This window comes from Pelophylax lessonae, assembly GCF_965119305.1.
Source record: "Pelophylax lessonae genome assembly, chromosome: 8".
Classification (NCBI taxonomy): Eukaryota; Metazoa; Chordata; class Amphibia; order Anura; family Ranidae; genus Pelophylax; species Pelophylax lessonae.
In genome coordinates, this window is record NC_138775.1 from 214,751,445 (window position 1) to 214,772,379 (window position 20,935).

The 20,935-nt window shown below is 43.5% G+C and overlaps 1 protein-coding gene across 6 annotated transcripts in view; it reads left to right on the forward strand.

The window, feature by feature from the left end:
* AGL (amylo-alpha-1,6-glucosidase and 4-alpha-glucanotransferase) overlaps positions 1 to 20,935 on the forward strand; it is a 170,558-nt gene that overhangs the window by 56,394 nt on the left and 93,229 nt on the right. For all 6 annotated transcript variants that reach the window (XM_082265874.1, XM_082265872.1, XM_082265873.1 and 3 more), the window contains exon 3: positions 17,653 to 17,863. In XM_082265874.1, coding sequence (XP_082122000.1) covers positions 17,653 to 17,863 — 211 coding nt within the window. The remainder of the gene's footprint in view (positions 1 to 17,652; positions 17,864 to 20,935) is intronic.

Sequence of the window (20,935 nt, forward strand, 5' to 3'; positions counted from 1 at the left end):
GAGGAATTACAGTCTGTCTCTTTACATTATGTATGAATCTCCTTGTAATCTGGCCACACACATGACAATCGGATTGTACAAGCTCTCAAACTCTTTATACCAAAACTATGTAGTGTGAGGGCCTACCTAAAAAATCAGCTTCATTTGTTTCCATGCAGACAGGTTTTTGCACTGCAGTATATAGTTAAGTCTAAAGAATATTGTTTGACCAGCTTGCAATGTGTATGGTCAATTTAAAGGCTCATTTACATTATGTGTTAACGCATGCTTTGCAACGGGCTAAAAATCATGTGTCCACCTTCCCCACAATAAAAATATTTCCTGTGCCTATCCTAGTCCTGCAGTGCATGGACTTTTTGTCCCTTGTTTCGGTGTATGGATGCCCACAAAAGTCAATGGCAACACATGATGCGTTGGTAATGGATATTGATCAATGGCAGTTAACTGTGTCCACTCCAAATCTAAAAGTGAAAAACATCTTTTAAAGCGCATTTTAATACACAAAGGAAATGCATGTTGATGATGCACCTGCCCAACACTGCAAAAAAAGCACCACTACACATATTCATAGATCTAAATGTGTTTGTGTCCAGTACATTGTTGTGTTAGACGAATGGCCAGTACTGTCCAATTTCAGTTACTGTGCAGCAAATAGGACTTGGCACAAATGGAAGAGAAGGGTATAACTCTCTGGGAACTTACCTTAATGTTTAATCTGACCATAGATGGTTTGAATCTTGGGCGCTTTAACAGGGACCAGCCAAGGCTCAACCCATCAATGGGCAGGCGGAATGTACCAAATTTGATCCATCAATCAACTTGGGTACGGCCAGCACGTTGGACTTTTGGCATGCGATTATTGCCCTAGCATTAATCACTGTGCTCTCCTGCAGGGACGGCTCCCCGCACCCCTCCGTCGGGAGAACACAATAGCTTTCGCGAGAGGGATTCTCCCATCAACGCTGGGTGTGTTGATGGGGGTATTGAGCGATTTTCTTTCATTGCAGGAAAGAAAATCACACCGTCTATGATCTGCCTTATTCATGAAGTGCTATTCATACAGGTGTTTTTTTTTTCGATATTTCAAGGACCCCATTTATTGGGCATGAATAGCAAACATATCAGTATATAACCATTGTGCATGAAGGATTTTCAGTGGCTCAACTAGCGGGTCATAGATGGTTGGAATTGGCAGTGGCTATAGCTGCTAGCAATAAACACTGTATTCTCACAGCTGGGATGGCTCTCCGTGCCCGCTGGCAGAACACAATAGCTCTGTGGGATGGGGGAATACGTGGTTGCAGGAAAGAAAATCGCATCGTCTATAGCATGCCTAATTGATGTGGTCTGACCTAATTAAAGAGAATGTCAACAGAGGCAATGCACTCTCATAGTATGTCAGATTGCATCATTGTACTTGAATAGTACAAGGGGTGGACAGGCTGTCACTTTAATAAGGGGTAACCAATAAGGCTGGGTTCACACTTGTGCGATCACAAACATTGCATGTGATTTGCACCGCATTGCAGTGCAGATCACATGCGATGTCTGTGCAATGCGAATTCAGCCATACAAACTGTATCTGAAATCACCTTGTATTCGCACCAAAATCGTGCATGGCCCTTTTTTTGCTTCACACTGGAATCAGATCCCATGGGTGTTCACACCTATGCTATCTGATTCCTGCAGCACTTCACAGTTCGCACTGCAATCTGCAAACCGGTCTAGGGATGTCATTAACTTTACACTGACACCCACATCGGTTCGCAGATGTCAGTGTGAACCGCTAGCAATTCAGGTGCAATGCAGGAACCCGCACAGGAATCACGCTGGTTCCCATATCGCACAAGTGTGAACCCAGTCAAACATTAAATGTATGCCTGCATATCAACAGTTATCATGTTTTAATCCACTCCAATGGCTATATTATTAATTGTTGAATTAAAGGGTTAGTTTACCAAAAAAACTGCCTATGCAGGTAAGGGGTGTTTGTAGATGAAAATAAACTGTGCAGCTCTGACTAAAATTGAATGAATGCCCTTGCTTTTAGTGTAGACCATTTACATACCTCCCAAAACCTGACTGGAATACTCCTAAGAGGTTGCTAAGTGAGGCCTAGTCGTTACTGCTCACCTCCACCATCACGGGAGTGAGCTCTCGAATGATGAACACAGAGCTCCTGCATCAGGGGAGAGAACATGTCCTCACCTGAATCAGAGAAGAAGCTCACTCCTGTGATAGAGGAAGTGAGCAATAACAACTAGGCCTCAATTAGCAATGTCCCGGGAGTATTCCAGTCAGGCTTTGGGGGAGTTATGTAAATGACCTGCACCTATAGTAAGGCCATTATTCAACTTTAGTCAGAGCTGCACAGTTTGTTGTATGCATAGGCAGTTTTTTTGTGAAGGTGAACTAACCCTTTAAGGGAGGGGGTAGAGATTTTTACTATAGTCCCTTTTACATTAGCTGGGCCCTCTGATCCCTCTTGTATTCAATTGTACTGTTACTGTACTGTCTCCATCCTTTTTGTAAAGTGCTGAGCAGACTGTTGACTATACAGTATAAATCCTGTAGAAGACTAAACTTTGTGGAACACTGTTCTAAACACATATAAATAGCTTTTCTTTTGTTTATTTGGTATAGATTATGCTGCCTTTTGTCTTTAGTTCTCCTTCAAACCGGGTTCGACTCATTGCTGCCTGCTGTAACCCTTTTTTGACATTATTTGTAATAAGCCCAGCTTTGTCTGTTCTGGATCAGAAACACTTTTGTTAGTTTTTAAAAAAAAAACAAAACAGTGACTGGGTCAGGTAAAATGTTATAAGTTTATTATCTAATTCTTCTGCCGGTTCACACTGAAGCGGCACGACTTCGGGGGGTGACCTGTGAAGTCGCGTGCACCGCGACTTCGGCGTGACTAGCAGGGACTTCACATAATGGAAGTCTATGCAAGTCGCCTCCAGGTCGCCCCAAAGTAGTACAGGACCCTTTTTCTAAGTCGGAGCGACTTGTGTCGCTCCTATTAGAACAGGTCCTGTACTACTCAATGGACCGCGACATCCCGCGACTTGTCAGGCTGACAAGCCGCCTGACAAATCGCGGCAGTGTGAATTTATTTCTTAGTATCATTTTAGTAGCAGATTGTGGATTATTTGCATGAGAACTGCAGTCTTAGTGATGCTGCAATATTGAGATCCCATTTAGATTTATGTGTGTGCATAGAGATGCATATTCTTTTTGTGTTAGACAGGTGCATTATGTCAATGCGTGTTTTCTATGTGCATTAACGTGTATTTTGATGTGCATTGGTTTGTTTTTTCAATTTTATTGACGTTAGGGATTTGGTGTACATTAGCAGTCATTAACCAAGGCTTGTTAATACACGTTGGCAACATATCAAAATGCACGTTATATGCAATTTGATTTGTAGCCACTGATTTCTATGGGCCTACCAAAGCATTAAAATGTAGAAAAAAGTTGACAAGTCAGATTTTTCAAAACCTCCAGCACCACTGACTACTTACTTCCAACATACTGTGCCAGCTTGTAGGTATTTGTGGCACCTTAAGCCTAGTACACACGCAACGATTATCGGCCGACCGATCGTCCATCTTTTGTCCAGAGTGGTGTTTTGTTGGTTGGAATGTGCTCTAGACTGCACACGAATTTTCCCGGCCGACAAAATTCTACTTCAGAAGTGATGTCATGTGTTGGTTTGCTTTCTTTGTGTTCTTTCGTCTCTGAGCATGCCCAGTCTTGCTCATAAGATTTTTCCCTGTCGAAATCTGTACTGACTGCACGAAAATCAGCCGTGTTTTGACGGAGGACAAAAATTTTATAGCCTGCACACCAGATTTTTTTCGGCCGAAAAGTCGGAGTCGGTTGTCGGAAGCATCATACTAACAAGCAGAAGATCGGTCGTCGGACGAAAATTTCCTGCCGATTTTCGACGCGTGTGTACAAGGCTTTAGGTGCCAAGATTCTGTACTTTGTCCAACTTCTGAAGTCTAGTGAGAACTATAGCTAATGAAGCCTACTTGAACAAACTGAAGCTGATTGGCAACAGCTGCACCCCAGTGCATCTCCAGTTTTAGTAAATCAACATCTAAACCTCGTACACGATCAGATTTTTGGACGAATTTTCTTTTGTTTTTTGTTGCATGCTAGTCTCATATGGAAAGTGAAGAGGTTACTTTCATACGAAAATTCTCATACGACAGAATTCAACTTCAGAAGTGATGTCATGTGTTGAATTATGTGCTCTTTATTTTCCGAGCATGGTCTTGCTCTTATGATTGCACCAGTGTGAATCAGGCTGTAACCTGCAAAAAAAATAAAAAATACTTTTGGCTTATGACAGGAAACTCACAGAAACACAGGAAGACCATACAAACTCCATGCAGATCATGTAACGTGTGGGGTTTATCTCTTTAGGACCCCAGTGTTGCTACTGTGCAGTATTATTTCAGTCCTCTGTAGACAGACTTTTCTTGGTGGTCTACAATTCGCTTTATTACATTTCAAGTAAGATCGAAAACAATAAAAAATAGCAATATCCAAATAATGAACTGCCATCATAGTCAGTGTATATAAGAATGGTGACATCAATAAGAGGGGGGGGGGTTAAAAAAAAGAAGTTTGGGATATTTGAGTATACTTCACACTTGTCATCTGTTCCCCGCCGACTCTAAAGGCCCGCACACACGAGTCGAAATTTGGCTGGGAAATTTCGTCCGACGACCGTTCTGCTGATTTTCGGCTTGTTAGTATGATGCTTCCAACAACCGACTCCGACTTTTCGGCCGCAAAAATCCTGGTGTGCAGTCTGTATAGTTTTTGTTGTCCGTCAAAACACGTCCGATTTTCGTCTCATTAGTACAGATTTCGATGGGGAAAAATCTTATGAGCAAGACTAGGCATGCTCAGAGATGAAAGAACACAAAGAAAGCCATCCAACACATGACATCACTTCTGAAGTAGAATTCTGTCGTGCGGGAAAATTCGTGTGCAGTCTAGGCACATTCCAACAACAGACACCACTCTGGACAAAAGACGGACGACCGGTCGGCGGAAATTCGTTGCGTGTGTACGAGGCTTAAGACTGAGAACCGAGTGATCAAACACCGCTCCGAGCTCTGTGAGAAGAGAGCCGGTGACTGTCAATCGATGCTGTCTGCTCTGACACCCCCGTCCACACTGGCTGGGCGGGAGTGGCTGGCTCAGGCTCTCCTAATCAAGGTACCATAAATATTCCAGCAGTAAGTATACAAAACAACGCCAAGGTGGTCAACAATTAGTAGTCCATTGGTGTAGTGTGAAACAGGCCATATTCTAAAATAAGAGATTTCCCTTCATTTCCAGTCCCATAGACAAACAAAATCCCTGAAAATAAGGGAATTCCTTGGCAACCCCCAGGCAACCAGAACTAGTATCACCATTGGAAGATTTCCCATCTAATAATTTTCTGAGTACAACCCAAAATTTAAGATTTTGTTTTACTTTTTTCTTTAATGATAAACCCGACAAATAGGGTGAATCTCCCTAACGGGGGCACAGATACAATAAAAACTTACAAGCACTCTAAACCCTCTTAGCTTTATCCAAAACAAAAAAAAAAAAAAGTTTTGCCTTTAGTTATACTTTAATGGTAAACCCTGCCCATACAGGAAAATACAAAAGTTAAAGGAGAAGTACAACCAAAGCACTCCTGTGAACTGTTGGCTTAGGTCTGCAGAGTTGGTCCAGGCTTGGGCGTCATCCCATTTATAGTCAGGATCTGCCCACATGCTGGGACTGGCACCTGGCTCAGTCTCTCAGTGAGCTGCTAAAAGCCTGAGCCGGCCGCTCCTGCTCCCTCCACAGCCCAGCACTCCAGTGAGTGAGGAGGGGGCAAAGCAGAGTATGCATCGCATACTAGCACATTATGTGAAGCTTACCTGTCTTCCTTCCGAGTCAGCAGACTCCGGCTGTGTGATGGGCCGGAGCCCCATGACGTCACAATCATGCATGCATGCAGGAGCTGCTGGTCACAGAACAGGGCTCTGAAGGAACGGGACAGGTGGCGGTTCCTTCAGAGCGCATGCACAGATGACGTCATCGGCTGCATATCTCCTAAACGGTGTACATTTAGGCGATATTATTTACAGTACCTATAGGAAACCTTATTATGGGAGTTTACAACCACTTAATGCTTTTCTCCCCATGTGCACGTGTTTTCTTAGCTCTTCTGATATTCCATTTAGCTGCTGTGAAGGAAGAAAGACAACCCTATAGCTTGCCCAGGGCTAAGTATTCTCTCCACCCCCATGTGCCAGTGCAAGGCCAATCACTGAGCTGCAGGGCTGTCAGGTGAGGTCACATGCTCCTCCATACCCAAAAGTATCAGAAATTTTTTTGCTCGTAGTTAGTGTGAAATTTTGTGAATGCATCAATGCAGTGCATGTTATCTCAGCTTCCAGAACTTGGATTCATTGAATAGGTTTACCAAAATGTAAATTTCTCTTTCTTTCATTGACGGACACAGCTCCTGATATTCATAACCATTGGGTTATACTGCCCCCTACAGGAGTAGGACACTAGGCAGAAAAGGATTCTGGCTATACCCATGGGCAGTCCCAGGGGATATACTCCCTCTCTCTGCTATAGCCACTCAGTTTTTTTCTGCCTAATCAGGAGTAAGGACCTATTCTCTTTCTGGGATCTTTGGTCCTGGCAAAAATTGATACAAAATATTTTTCTCCTGGATTTTTTCCTGTGAGATCTACAATCAACTGCCGGACTGGGTGATGGGCTGGATAATCTAGATCGAGTGGATCTGTTGTTGGGGCCTGTTCTCCCTCCTGGGTCCCTATAAGCCTCATGGTGCTGCACGGGGCAGACATTTTGTTGTAGCCTGTGTGTCTATATGTCGCGGCCATGTTTGTGTAGTCCGGGGGCCGTTTTCTTGTGGTTTGCCATTGGAAATAGTGGCGGCCATGATAGTGGAGCCCTGTGGGCGGCGATTTTGGCTGTGGGACCCCCTTCCCCATCCCCTGGTGCTGACTACTGGATCATTTTACCTTCTGATCACCACATGTGTCGTGCAGATTCTCCTGGTGGCTGCAGGTGCCTGTTTCTGTGGGTGGTGAGTCTGGTGGGGTCATCTCCCGCTCTGCTGAGGATCGCTTGGTGCTTTGTGCCTGGTGGTTGGGTGGTGCTGCCAGCGCAGTGGGGGTTGTCCCTTAGCAGTGTTTTACACTTTTTGTGGGGTCCCCCTGGTAACTCATGGAGTCTTTGGAGCATTTCCCCACCTGATCCCCTCTCTGAGGCTGTGGGGCCCGCTAGCAAAAAGTGCCCCCCGCCTTCCCCTGCCTCACCGGTCTTATCAGATCCTGAATCTGATTCGGCCGCTACGGACATGGGTCACCCTGCTGGGTCTGCAACCACGCACATGGAATCTTCTCATAGTGAGGATGACTCCTCCACGTCTGCGCCCGCACTCAAAAAGGCGCTGGTGAATGCACTGATTGTATCTGTGCATGAGACCCTGAAGATGGAGGATGCAGCTGAAGCTGCGACGGAGGCGCAGGTGCCCTTTGGCACTCACAAGCCATCCAAAGTGGCAAAGGTGTTTCCTTGCCCTGCATATTTTGACAGAACTGTTGCTAAAGAGTGGGGATGACCAAAGCATCCCTGTGGGGTCCCTAAGCGCTTTACTAGGTGTTACCCCTATGAGGAGTCTCTTCTTGAGAAGTGGACTGTGCCCCTCTGGTTTCCAGATTAAACAAGGCAACTATGATTCCGGTTGAAGAGTCCCCGGCCTTTAACCACTTACCGCATAGTAACGTACCGATACGTCGGTACACTTTGCGGGCTTATACCGGGATGATGCCTCTAGTTAGAGGCACCATCCCGGTACCGTGGTTTGAAGCCGACGGTCGGCTTTCCGTCGGTAACGACCAATGCGGCTCGGGAGCCGCTCGATCGTTACCCGGGGGGGCGGGAGGGGACGTCCCCCCCTTCCCGCCGCCTTCCGTGGCTTTGCCCGGGGCTCCCGTCCCACCGGGAGCCCCGAGCACCCAGCCGGCACGTCCGCCGGCTGGATGGAGTCCCGATGAATGCCGTAAACGGCATCGATCGGGGCTCCGATGACGTAACCCCGATCGTAACGCAAATACCACTTGACAAAAAGTTTTGCAATGACTGACATTTTATTCTCCAGAGTCTTTGCTAAAAAAATATACATAATGTTTGGGGGTTCTAAGTAGTTTTCTAGGAAAAAATACTGGTTTTAACTTGTAAACAAAAAGTGTCCGAAATAGGGCTGGGGCTTAAGTGGTTAAGGATCCGGCTGACCGGAAGGCGGAGGCTGTGGCCCACAATATGTACACTCTGGCTGATTCGGCAATGAGGCCGTAATTCACCATTGCCCTAGTGTCGTAAACTCTGACCGAGTGGGCTAAGCTCCTACACCGTGACCTGGAGGGAGAACAGCTCCCCCCTTCCTTTGCCGAGCTCAGAGCTGGTGGACCAGCTGGTCCTAGGGCTGTAGTTTATCTGTGAGGCCTCTTTGGATGTGGCTCCCCTGATTTCTCGCCTCTCTGTTTTGGCAGTGGTCCTTCTGTGTATTTTTTGGCTCAAGTGCTGGTCTGCGGATCAGACTTCAAAAAGGCCTTGACGATCTCCCAAGACCCAGTGACAAGGCTCCTTCTGCATGAAGGTGCGCCCTCACCCGTATCAGGGATGAGGGGATGTCTTCGCTGGTTTCCAGACCCGTGGACTTCCCTAGTGCAAGACAAGTGGGTCCACAAAGTCATTCGGTCTGGCTACAAGATCGAGTTTCGCTCTTGTCCCCCAGCAAGGTTTTTTTCTTCCAACTTGCCCTTGTCCCCGGACCTCTTACAGGGCCTGTTTGGGGCAGTACAAGACCTGTTCCTTCAAGGGGTTATTGTCCCAGATTCCAACCTCTGAACATTTTTAGGGTTTTTACTCAAACCTGTTTACAGTTCCCAGGAAGGAAGTAAAGTGCATACAATCCTGGACCTCAAGGCTCTAAACTGCTTTGTGCGGGTACAGAAGTTCAAAATGGAGTATATTCAAACGGTGGTGGCATCCCTGCGTCAGAGGGATTTCCTCACCTCTATCGATATCAAGGATGCCTACGTTCACATTCCCATATGTGCCAGTCACCAGCATTTTCTCCATTTTGCTGTGGGAGAGGAGCATTATAGTTTGTGGCGATAGCCTTTGGTGTCACATCTGCTCCTTGGTCTTCACAAAAGTGTTAGCCCCGGTGCTAGCTTTGCTACGCCGGGGATTGCGGTACTGGGCTACTTGGGCATAATAAGTTAAGTAACTTTAAGCGTATTTCTGCTGTTTACAGACCGTAGGCTGTTCATTTGTTAGGCATTGTTATATCTGCCAGTCTTGTATTATGTTCCTAATATTGTAATAGTTTTGTATGTACAGCATGTTTTGTATAGTAAAAGCACAATTATACACTGCAGAGGTCTGAGCTTCCTCGATTATACCGCAAAGTAACCTTGCTAGATAGACTTAGGCAAAACACACGGCCGTGGATTTATGTCACTTACCAAGGGGGCACAAGAAGTGTCCTGGTGGCTCTGGAGGTAGCCGGCATTCTAAGGTGGGCAGAACGGTTCGTTCCAGCCCTCTCTGCTGTACACATTCCCGGGGTGGAAAATTGGTAGGCGGATTACCTCAGTCAGCAGGCGTTGGACCACAGGGAGTGATCCTTTCATCCGGAGGTGTTTCATCAGCTGTGTCTCTGGTGGGGCACCCCCGAGGTGGAACTGTTGGCGTCTCGGCTCAACAGAAAGGTGCAGAGGTTTGTGGCAGGGTTAAGGGATCCTTTAGCGGATGCCACAGACACACTGGTGGCTCCGTGGGGTCAGTGTCATTTGATTTACGCTTTCCCTCCTCTCAAGCTTCTGCCAAGACTTCTACGCAAGATCGAGGTAGAAGGGATTGCGGTCATGTTAGTGGCTCCAGACTGGCCACGCCGATCTGGTGCGGCTCGTCGCCGACATTCCCTGGCAGCTTCCTCTGAGTGAGGATCTGCTGTTCCAAGAACTAATCTTTCATACTGCTTTACAGTCGCTGGCTTTGACGGCTTGGCTGTTGAACCACAGGTGCTGAAGGAAAGGGGTTTATCTGGATAAGTGGATCCGTGATTCCTACACTATTGAAAACTAGGAAATCTACCTCTAGGAAGATCTACCATCGTACGTGGAAGACTTTCATTGCGTGGTGTGAGTCTCTTGGGGTTCTTCCTCGCTCCTTCTCAGTGGTGAACTTCCTTCAACTGGGGGTTGAAAAGAAATTGGCAATGAGTACCATCAAGGGCCAGGTGTCAGCTTTGGCGGTCTTCTTCCAACGACCTTTGGCCACACACTGCCTGGTGTGTACCTTTCTTCAGGGTGTCCAACATTTGGTTCCTCCAGTGCAGGCTCCATTGCCGCCTTGGGATCTTAATTTGGTACTTTCAGCTCTACAGAACCCTCCCTTTGAAAATATTTGCAAGATTGCCCTGCTTACGCTGTCCCAGAAGGTGGCCTTTTTAGTAGCTATCACCTCTGCGTGCAGGGTGTCGGAACTGGTGGCGTTATCCTGTCGTTCACCTTACCTGTTGATTCACCGGGATAAGGTTGTTCTTTCCCCTGTATGTCGTTCCTTCCAAAGGTTGTCTCTGATTTTCATTTGAATTAAGACATTGTGTTGCCTTCCCTGTGTCCCAGGCCTAAACATCTGAAGGAAATTGCCTTGCATACCTTGGATGTGGTCCGGGCAGTTAGGGTGTACCTGGTAGCTACGGAATCTTTCAGGAAGTTAGACTCTCTCTTTTCTCCCGGATGGACCTCAAAAAGGGTTGCCTGCTTCTTCTTCGACCATTTCCAGATGGATCAGGCAGAGGGTGGTTTAGGCTGATTCCATCAGGGGTCAGGTTCCTTCTTTCCCTGTCAAGGCGCACTCTACTAGGGCGCTTAGTGCCTCATGGGCTTTCCGTCATCAGGCGTCAGTGACGCAGGTTTACAAAGTGGCCACCTGGTTGTCGGTGCACACTTTTACAAAGTTTTATAAAGTGGATATGTTGGCATCTGCGGATGCTTCTTTTGGCTGCAAAGGTTTTGCAGGCTGCTGTTTAAGAGGACCTGATCCTCTTTGAGGGTGTGTTGTTTTTTTCCAGGTGTGCTCCAGTTGTTTGGGTGAGCTCCTGTTGCCTGGTTGGCCTTGGGAACTTTTTTGTTGTTCCCACCCCTCATGTTTAACACTGCTTTGGGACATCCCAATAGTTATGAGTATCAAGAGCTGTGTTTGAACGAAAGGGAAAATGGGATTTTTGATTTACCGTAAAATCCATTTCTCTGATGTTCATTGACGGACACAGCACCCACCCCTCTGTGGAGTTATAATTCTCCTGACACTGCTTGGAACAAAACTAAGTGGCTACTAAGTGGGACTGCCCATGGGTGTAGCCAGAATTATTTTCTGCCTAGTGCCCTACTCCTGTAGGGGGCAGTATAACCCAATGGTTATGAATATCAGGAGCTTTGTCCATCAATGAACATCAGAGAAATGGATTTTATGGTAAGTCAAAAATCCCATTATTGCGGAATATACAGCCTCATGCTACATAACTAAGCTCCATTTAATGCTGAATAACATAATAAAAGAAAATAATAAAATAAAATTATCTTTAGATAGATTTTTACTCCAAAATCATTTGTAATTTGATCAAAATAAAAATGAAATTTAGATTAAAAAAAAATAGATTTTTATCCACCCTGCATGACACACTGCAGGCTCCATACCATGGGCTACACTTTATGAATGAGATGTAAATTGCAGTGCCGCATCTAGCAGAATTTATTACAATATCCCACAAAAGTGAGTACACCCCCCCACATTTTTGTAAATATTTTATTATATCTTTTATTATGACAACACTGAAGAAATGACACTTTGCTACAATGTAAAGTATTGAGTGTACAGCTTGTAAACCGGGTTTAAATTGGCTGTCCCCTCAAAAAAACACACAGCCATGTCTAAACCGCTGGCAACAAAAGTGAGTACACCCCTAAGTTGAAATGTCCAAATTAGGCTCAAATTGTCAATATTATGTGTGGCCACCATTATTTTCCAGCATTGCCTTAAACCCTCTTGGGCATGGAGTTCACCAGAGCTTCACAGATTGCCACAGGAGTTCTCTTCCACTCCTCCAGTGGGGGGTTTTTATGCACACATTTGCAAATATATGCTTAAGCCACAGTGCCCACATCAAGGCTCCTCTGTTTATACTGTGGTCCTAACTCTAAATTTCCAGAGCCTCCATAGAAGGAGCACATATAGGAATGGATAGATTAAGGGCAGGTGTGCCTGGAGGGAGCCCACCTCTCCTAAAGGCACATGGACGCATGTGACGCCCAGCAAAAGCACAATGGTGGGCAAAGGCATCCAGTACATCCCTGCACCCAAGTCAACCAACTGTACAAAAAAAGTGGCAACCACCCTAACCTATAAATAGCCTTTGCAGCAAGGTGCACCTCTTCATAATTACTACGGTACAGCTTACAGTACATTAGTGTCATGGTCAGAGAGAAGAATGCTCCCCCCCCCCCCCCCCCTGTCTAAGGAACCTTGTTTTCTTTAAACCAAATGGCACTTACATAGCTCCTACCCTCTCTATTGGCACTAATGTGCTAGTTTACTTGATGGGAACTCCATTCATTAGAATTCTTGTTCTGCATCTGAATCATGCGTGCACCACTGGCCACCATTAATTGTTTGTAATCGCTTTACTTCCAACATACTGTGTCAGCTTGTAGGTATTTGTGACACCTTAGCTGCCAATATTCTGCACTTTGCCCAACTTCCTGAGTCTAGTGAGAACTACATCTAATGAAGGTAACTTGGCAATGCCTTAATGAATGGTACCAGTGATTCAAATCCTGCATCTTCCTCTACCTGAACAAGTTTTTTTTAGCTATTTGCTTTTTACTAATGTGCAGGTTTAGGGTGAAAATCTTAAAGAATGTAAAACTATTTCTACTTTCTGTACCTTCTAGGCAGTGCTAACAATTTGCTTAATTTTATTTATTTTTAATCATATTTAGGGACATACATTGTTTGATTGCTTAATCTATTTATTTCACTAAGTGTCTTAGTGGCAGATATACAGTATTACATTGTTGTGTGACGTTCACGTGTCCCGTGTGTAAGACTAAGGTAATATATGAAGCACGGGGTCTGCCTGACCTTATGTAAGGCTTTTTACGTTGCCGACATCTTCTGAATGGTGAAAGGCCAAGTTAATTTAAGACAAATATTCCTGGTGTCATCGCCCTCAGAAACAGGACACCGGTGGCATATATCCTTGCAGGACAAGCTAATATTAGCAGACAGTGCAGTGAGCAGGCTGGAATGGGGCCTGGAGGTGACCTTTTAGTGTCATCTACTTATCTTACAATAACATGAAAGTCATTTGCTGTCCAGTTATGCTTTAAGGATAAGCAAAAACTTACATGTTTTTACAGATATATATATATAAAATTATTATTTTTTTATTATTTGGGAGACTGAGCAAATACTTAAAGCGGAGTTCCACCCTGGGAACGTTTTTTTAATAAAAATACCCCCGGGACAGTCAGGGCTAGTGCATTCCACAATGGCTAGCCTCTGATCTGTTCCGGGTTGCACTTACCTGCAAGAATAAATACTTACCTTGAAAATGTATTGCCCAGCGCTGCGGTTGATTAATTAAGGCAAATTGCCCTCTACAAGTGCAGTTGCTCCAGAGCTTAGTAAATGAGGTAAAGCTTCAATCAGCAAAGAGTACCCAATCATGTGCAAGGAAAAAAAAAAACAGCATTTTTGCTTGCACATGATTGGATGATGGAAGTCAGCAGAGTTTCTGCTCTTTTACTGAGCTCTGGAGCAACTACACTTGCGAAAGTGCAACTGCACTTTGCAAAGTGCACAGTCTTTTTTCCTTTAGTAAATTAACCCCAAGGTTCATCCCATGACCACTATGTTGCTACAGTACCCAGTGGGGGACCAGGTGATTATCATCCCAGAAGAGTTGGCTTCTTTTTAGCTGAGTGGCTTTCGGTAATGCCACATGTTTTATGGGCAATTTTAATTTTGCGGCAGGGTCACTTTAACTTGTAAGGGGGGGTGGTGGGGTATTCCTGACTCATGTGCTGCATACTTTTCTGTCTGCTTGTTGTTACATTACCTTACATTAAGCTTTATACGTGTGAATAACATCCAGGAACATGCTTGGAATATCTCTTTTGCTTCACAAGGTTCCAAAGTTGGGCTTTTATATATGTGAATTGTTTAATAAATTAAATAAGCTGAACTCCAGGCAAACCTCCAAATACTTAATTAAAATACAAAAATCCTTACTGATTTAGCTGATTTACCTGACAAAAGATCTGTATTTCTATCTACCCAGTCTTTAGTTTTACCCAAGCTTGCCAGACAGGCTGACTCCGCTGTCATTATAGCTGAATTCCAAGTATTTTTGCATAGTTACTATGTGTACACCATACATAGCTGGAAGTTGGAAATCGCTGTAGTAGGCACTGTTACTACAGTGATTGCCAATGGCTTCGGGGTCCTGTGCTGAGTGGCTGCCCTGCTGTTAAGTAAGTTGAATGGCGCCTGTGGCGAGTAGGTTGCTCGCCACAGGCGCCAGTCAAAAAAACACTTTGCACCTTTTCAATATATGCAAATTGTTCTCTGATTGGACAGGCTAGATAATGTGATGTTACTGCCCTACCTCATCCAGAGAAGGCTTAACATTGAACCAGGACACAAGTGTCAATCGCTGTAGTAGGGGTGACTACTACAGTGATTTCCAGCTTCCACAGGGATCAGCTAGTATGGCACATGCAAACTTACATAGGTCCAAGCTGGAGCAATGGAACTGCAAAAATAGCCATACCCGGAATCCAGCTTTAAGCAACACAGCTATGTGACCAATCTATCCCTAGCTATGATTGAACAGTAAAGTAGGAGCAGACTGATGAGTTCATCTCTCTGCTGTCTCCTCCTGCAAGCATGTTTCTGGTGAGTACATGTGAATGCAGGACGCCTGATTGGTTCAAGTTTGCTGTCTCTTCTTCTTCCAGTCTGCTGCTGTGTAGGTATAACAAGAGGGTTAAAGTGGTTTCCTAAATTAACCACTTGTTGACTGCCTAATTTACATTTACTGCAGCAGGGCAGCTCTATTGTGCAAAATCACATACCAGTACATAATTTTGTGCGATAGCCACTAAATGGCCCCATCGTACCACTGGAGGGACGATCGTGCCGTGATTGGCTAATAGGGATGTCAATCAACAGGTCCATTGATCCCAGAAGAGGAGGTTGGGGGCCAATATCATTACACAGATTGGGTAAGTAAAAAATGAATTCTAAAAGATAAAAATACTGAAGCTTTGCAAATGCTTTAAGTCAAGTTAAATTCAGATTATTGCTCTAGTTGAATTTAAAAATACTTAATTTAATTATTGTATAATGATTGTAAAGCTGTATATTTTTCTCTGCCTGGAGTTCAGCTTTAACTTGTTCATTTATGTCATTTATACGGTACAGAATACAATCATAAATGTGATGAATTTCATTCAACTTGTTTTACTGGTACTAAGGATCTGGTTTAATCCCAATGACTTCAATTTTTTTTTTTTTTTTTTTACATAGGGGTCTATTTAAAAAGAACTGTGGAATGTGACAAATGCTTGCCCATTCTTGACATATTCTGACCATATTTTACTTAATGCAGTCATTTCCTATGATCGTCCGCTCCATCTATTAATGATAATGTGATATGTTTTTTTTTTTTTATTGGGGTATTTCAGAAAAAAATACTGCATTATGGCTACATTGGAAATCACTATATTGAGTAAAATATGGTTGTTATTTGTCAAGGATTGGCAAGTGCTTCTCACATTGGTAATTTTTATGTAAAAATAGACCTCGTAATGTTCAGTGTGAAAGGCCATCTGTTACAATATTGTTTTATACATTTACAGTGCATCCGGAAAGTATTCACAGCACTTCACTTTTTCCACGTTTTGTTATTTTACAGCCTTATTCCAAAATGTATTACATTTATTATTTTCCTCAAAATTCTACAAACAATACTCCATAATGACAACGTGCAAGAAGTTTGTGTAAAATCTTTGCAAATGTATTAAAAATAAAAAACGAAAGAAATCACATGTACATAAGTATTCACAGCCTTTGCCATGACACTCAAAATTTAGAACAGATGCATCCCGTTTCCACTGATCATCCTTGAGATGTTTCTACATCTTGATTGGAGTCCACCTGTGGTAAATTCAGTTGATTGGACATGATTTGTAAAGGCACACACCTGTCTATATAAGGTCCTACAGTTTACAGTGCATGTCCAAGCAAAAACCAAGCCATGAAGTCCAAGGAATTGTCTGTAGACCTCCGAGACAGGATTGTATCGAGGCACAGATCTAGAGAAGGGTACAGAAACATTTCTACAGCATTGAAGGTCCCAATGAGCACAGTGGCCTCCACCATCTATAAATGGAAGAAGTTTGGAACCACCAGGACTCTTCCTAGAGCAGACCGCCTGGCTAAACTGAGCGATCGGGGGAGAAGGGCCTTACTCAGGGAGGTGACCAAGAACCGGATGGTCACTCCGACAGAGCTCCAGCGTTTCCGTGTGGAGAGAGGAGAACTTTCCAGAAGAACAACCCGCTCTGCAGCACTCCACCAACCAGGCCTGTATAGTAGAGTGGCCAGACAGAAGCCACATGACAGCCCGCCTGAAGTTTGTCAAAAGGCACCTGAAGGACTCTTAGACCATGAGAAACAAAATTCTATGGTCTGATGAAACGAAGATTGAACACTTTAGCCTGAATGGCAAATGTCATGTCTGAAGGAAACCAGGCACCGCTCATCACTTGGCCAATACCATCCCTACAGTGAAGCATGGTGGTGGCAGAATCCTGTAGTGGGGATGTTTTTCAGTGGCAGGAACTGGGAGACTAGTCAGGATGGAGGGAAAGATGAATGCAGTAATGTACACAGACATCCTTGATGAAAACCTGCTCCAGAGCGCTGTGGACCTCAGACTGGGATGAAAGTTCATCTTCCAACAGGACAACGACCCTAAGCACACAGCCAAGATAACAAAGGAGTGGCTACTGGACAACTCTGTGAATATCCCAGCCAGAGCCTAAACTTGAACCTGATTGACCATCTCTGGAGAGATCTGAAAATGGCTGTGCACCGACGCTCCCCATCCAACCTGATGGAGCTTGAGAGGTATTGCAAATAAGAATGAAAGAAACTGCCCAAAAATAGGTGTGCCAAGCTTGTTGCATCATACGCAAAAAGACTGGAGGCTGTAATTGGTGCCCAAAGTGCTTCAAACTGCTGCAGATTTCAAACAAACTTCTTTCATGTTGTCATTATGGGGTATTGTTTGTAGAATTTTGAGGAAAATAATGAATTTAATCTATTTTGGAATAAGACTGTAACATAACAAAATGTTAAAGAAGTGAAGCACTGTGAATACTTTCCGGATGGACTGTATGATTCAGTCCAATTTAGCTTTGCTGTGTCTCATATAACGTCAGTAAGCATTACCGTCTTTTCTTATTCTAGGCTTTGAGCTACAATTTAGATTGGGTCCAACTTTGCAAGGGAAGAATGTCACGGTGTATACTAATTATCCACCACCCGGTGGCACCTATGACCGGCAGGCTTTCCATCCATTACAGTGGCACAACCCACATGGTCAGCAAGAAGATTCAGACAAGTACTGCAAACTAGATCTCCAGAACGCTGGCTCATTTCAGTATCGCTTTGATCACGAGTAAGTGACAGAAAGTTAAGCTGTAAATATTTTTATTTCTTCCTTTCCCCTTTTGAAGTTACATCATTTATTTTTTATTTAAATTCAAAGTATAAAAAGTTTTATAAAGGTCACTTGTTTAAAATGTATTGTTAGAGTTTAATCAGTGGATCAGATCTTTGTTGGCCACTCCCTTTATTCATTTCATATCTTATCGTCTCTGATTTCCTTTGGGGAGTCACCATGCAGATGAATATTTACTTAATAGTTTTTATCAAACACTCTGTATGCTGAAAGTACTTTCATTACATATTCAATCTCATACTTTTGATCATTCCCAGGTAACTAAAGGGGATTCCATCCAAAATGTTAAATTTCAGGATTGAATAGAGTAGCAACTTTATATTTCTGCTGTGTTTGCATTCAGTAGATTTCCAAAGTTCAGCACTTTAAGAAGACCTATCACCAGAAGAAAAAAAGGCTTGTTAAATTCCCCTCGGGATCTTGTGCGCATAGAACTTACCTCCATTAAAATCCAAGGAAGTTAAAGTAGAACTATAGGCAAAACATTTTTTTCTCATTTTGGATAGACCAAGGAAGGGTTATAACTTCTGACAGATTTTTTTCCCCCCATCTGTGTCCCATTGCAAAGATTTTCCTTCACTTTCTGTCCCATAGCCAAACCGGAAATGAGCTGAAATTACTGCAAATTAAGGGATTTTTTCTTTGGGGACCCCCAAGTCCCCATTGGAAGATTTCTCCTCTTATTTTTCTGGGGACAACCCAAAATTTGGGATTTTCTTTTACTATCACTTTCAATGATAATGATAAACAGAACAAATAGGGAGGGGGGAATCTCATCAACGGTATAACAGACAGCAATAAAAACTGACAAACCTTGTAATCCCTCTCCACTCTATCCAAAAAAAAAAAAAATTGCCTTTAGTTATACTTTAACTAAAATAGATGCATCCTTTCTGTCATAGCTGGCTGCAGCTCCATCCTCCAAATCCTAAACAATATAGGTGTTTCCACAGGAGAAGTGGGGAGGTACTGCCATCACTAAGCCTTACCCCCCTCTCCATTCTGCAGGGTCTCCTCATCTCTCATGTTTAGTTTACCATGAGTCTGGACCTGCTGCCTGCTATTCAAGGGAGAAAAGAGAGTGGGAACTGTCAGCTTCTGTTATGAATGATTGCTGACAACAGAACAGGCCAGGTACTACAATAGTCTGAGATAGCCTAGTGTAGTACCTCACACTTGCTATTGTTAGCTTGTGTTTTGTAGCATTGCAGCACCAGTAAGCTTATACTTCCTGATGCCCCTTCCAGTGCAGGGATGATTCCAGAGAATTACCTTCTTTGCTTCTGTGTCAGACCTAGGAGCTGTAGTACTCAAACAGATCCAGACTCCCACGTGGCCAAGCCACATGGCAGCACCCCTCCGCTAGCCTTCGGCCAGCCTAGAAGACTCCTAGGCCACATATTTCTGAGTTAAAATTTATACTATTTTTAGGAGAAAAGGAGAAAAAAGTCAGCTCCTTGACACAGCCAATCTATGAAGCAAAAAAATATCTGTGTGTGTGAGAAGCATCTGGTGTAAACTACCATTAAATAAACGCTAGGAAAAAACTAATATGAGACTTCTCACACAGGTATTTTGCTTTATAATAGATTCTCTTAAATGACCGAATATCTTAAGCAGGCATATAGTAAGTTATTGACTGGCTTTACATTTTCTGCTATATTTTTATGTACATTGCCTTTTTGAAATGTCAAATGACAGTTGAACTGGAATTTATAAAGATGCATGATTGTATCGCCATTAGGGAGATTAAAGTTGAACACCTAGCAGATAATAAAAATACACAATTTAATAATGATTTGTACTTAGAAATTCAATAAACATATTTTTATATAGAACTAATATAAGTATCTAAGAGCCCATTCACATTAGCGCGACTTGTCAGGCGACTTGTCAGCCTGACAAGTCGCGGTATGTCGCGGTCCATTGAGTAGTACAGGACCCGTTCTAATAGGAGCGACACAAGTCGCTCCGACTTAGAAAAAGGGTCCTGTACTACTTTGGGGCGACCCCGGAGCGACTTGCATAGACTTCCATTATGTGAAGTCTCTGCAAGTCGCGCCGAAGTCGCGGTGCACAGCGGTGCACGCGACTTCACAGGTCGCCCCCCGAAGTCGTGTCGCCTCAATGTGAATGGGCTCTAAATCTATTTTCATGTTTGCTTTCTGTGTTCATCTATTCAGCTACAAACAGACCTGAGAAGGATATGGCAGCACTTTATACTTCATGTTTAGTCAAAGACTAGGGTATGTCCCTGGCCAGGCTGATGTAATTACAGCATTGTAGTCTGCATAGAGGTCCAGGATCTAACAATACTGACTGGCAGGGGAGCCTGGATCACAAGACTGGACTGACTGTATATTGATTTGATTGCCTCCTTTTACCTTAGTATAATAACTATGGATAGTTTGGTTCATCTGCATGATGGTGAAAATGTCACATGACATGGACAGACCCTTTCCTGCTAAGGTTATGTGGGGGGGACTGATTTAAAAAAAACTTGACTAAAACAGAAACAAAGTAGAAACAGATCAGGTTTCATCTGAATAGGAAGCTGCAGTCCATTGGAAACTTAGGCTAATTGGACACTATCTATTCCCATGTCCTTTTGATTGGCGCTCCCGACTAAGCATACACATAGGACACTGTGAAGCTAGGACTTGTTGGTTGCAGTTTGTTTTTCCCTGATTTTTGTTTAGTTTTTGTATACCTTAGCCACAAGTATATGTTAAATAAAAAGACATACATACATTTTTTTTAAATAATTTTCCATTTACTGGAATTAATTATTTTGTACATTTTTAAATGTTTTAAAGACAAAAAAAATAATGCCACTTAATTTAAAATTATTGCATTATCTTTGAAATCTAGACCGTAGAAGCCATAGGGGTCAATTTACTAAAACTGGAGAGTGCAAAATCCGGTGCAGCTGTGCATGTATTCAATCAGCTTATAGTTTCTTTTTTCAAAGCTTTAGGCTCCTTTTAAACTAGCAAACCAATCTGGTCC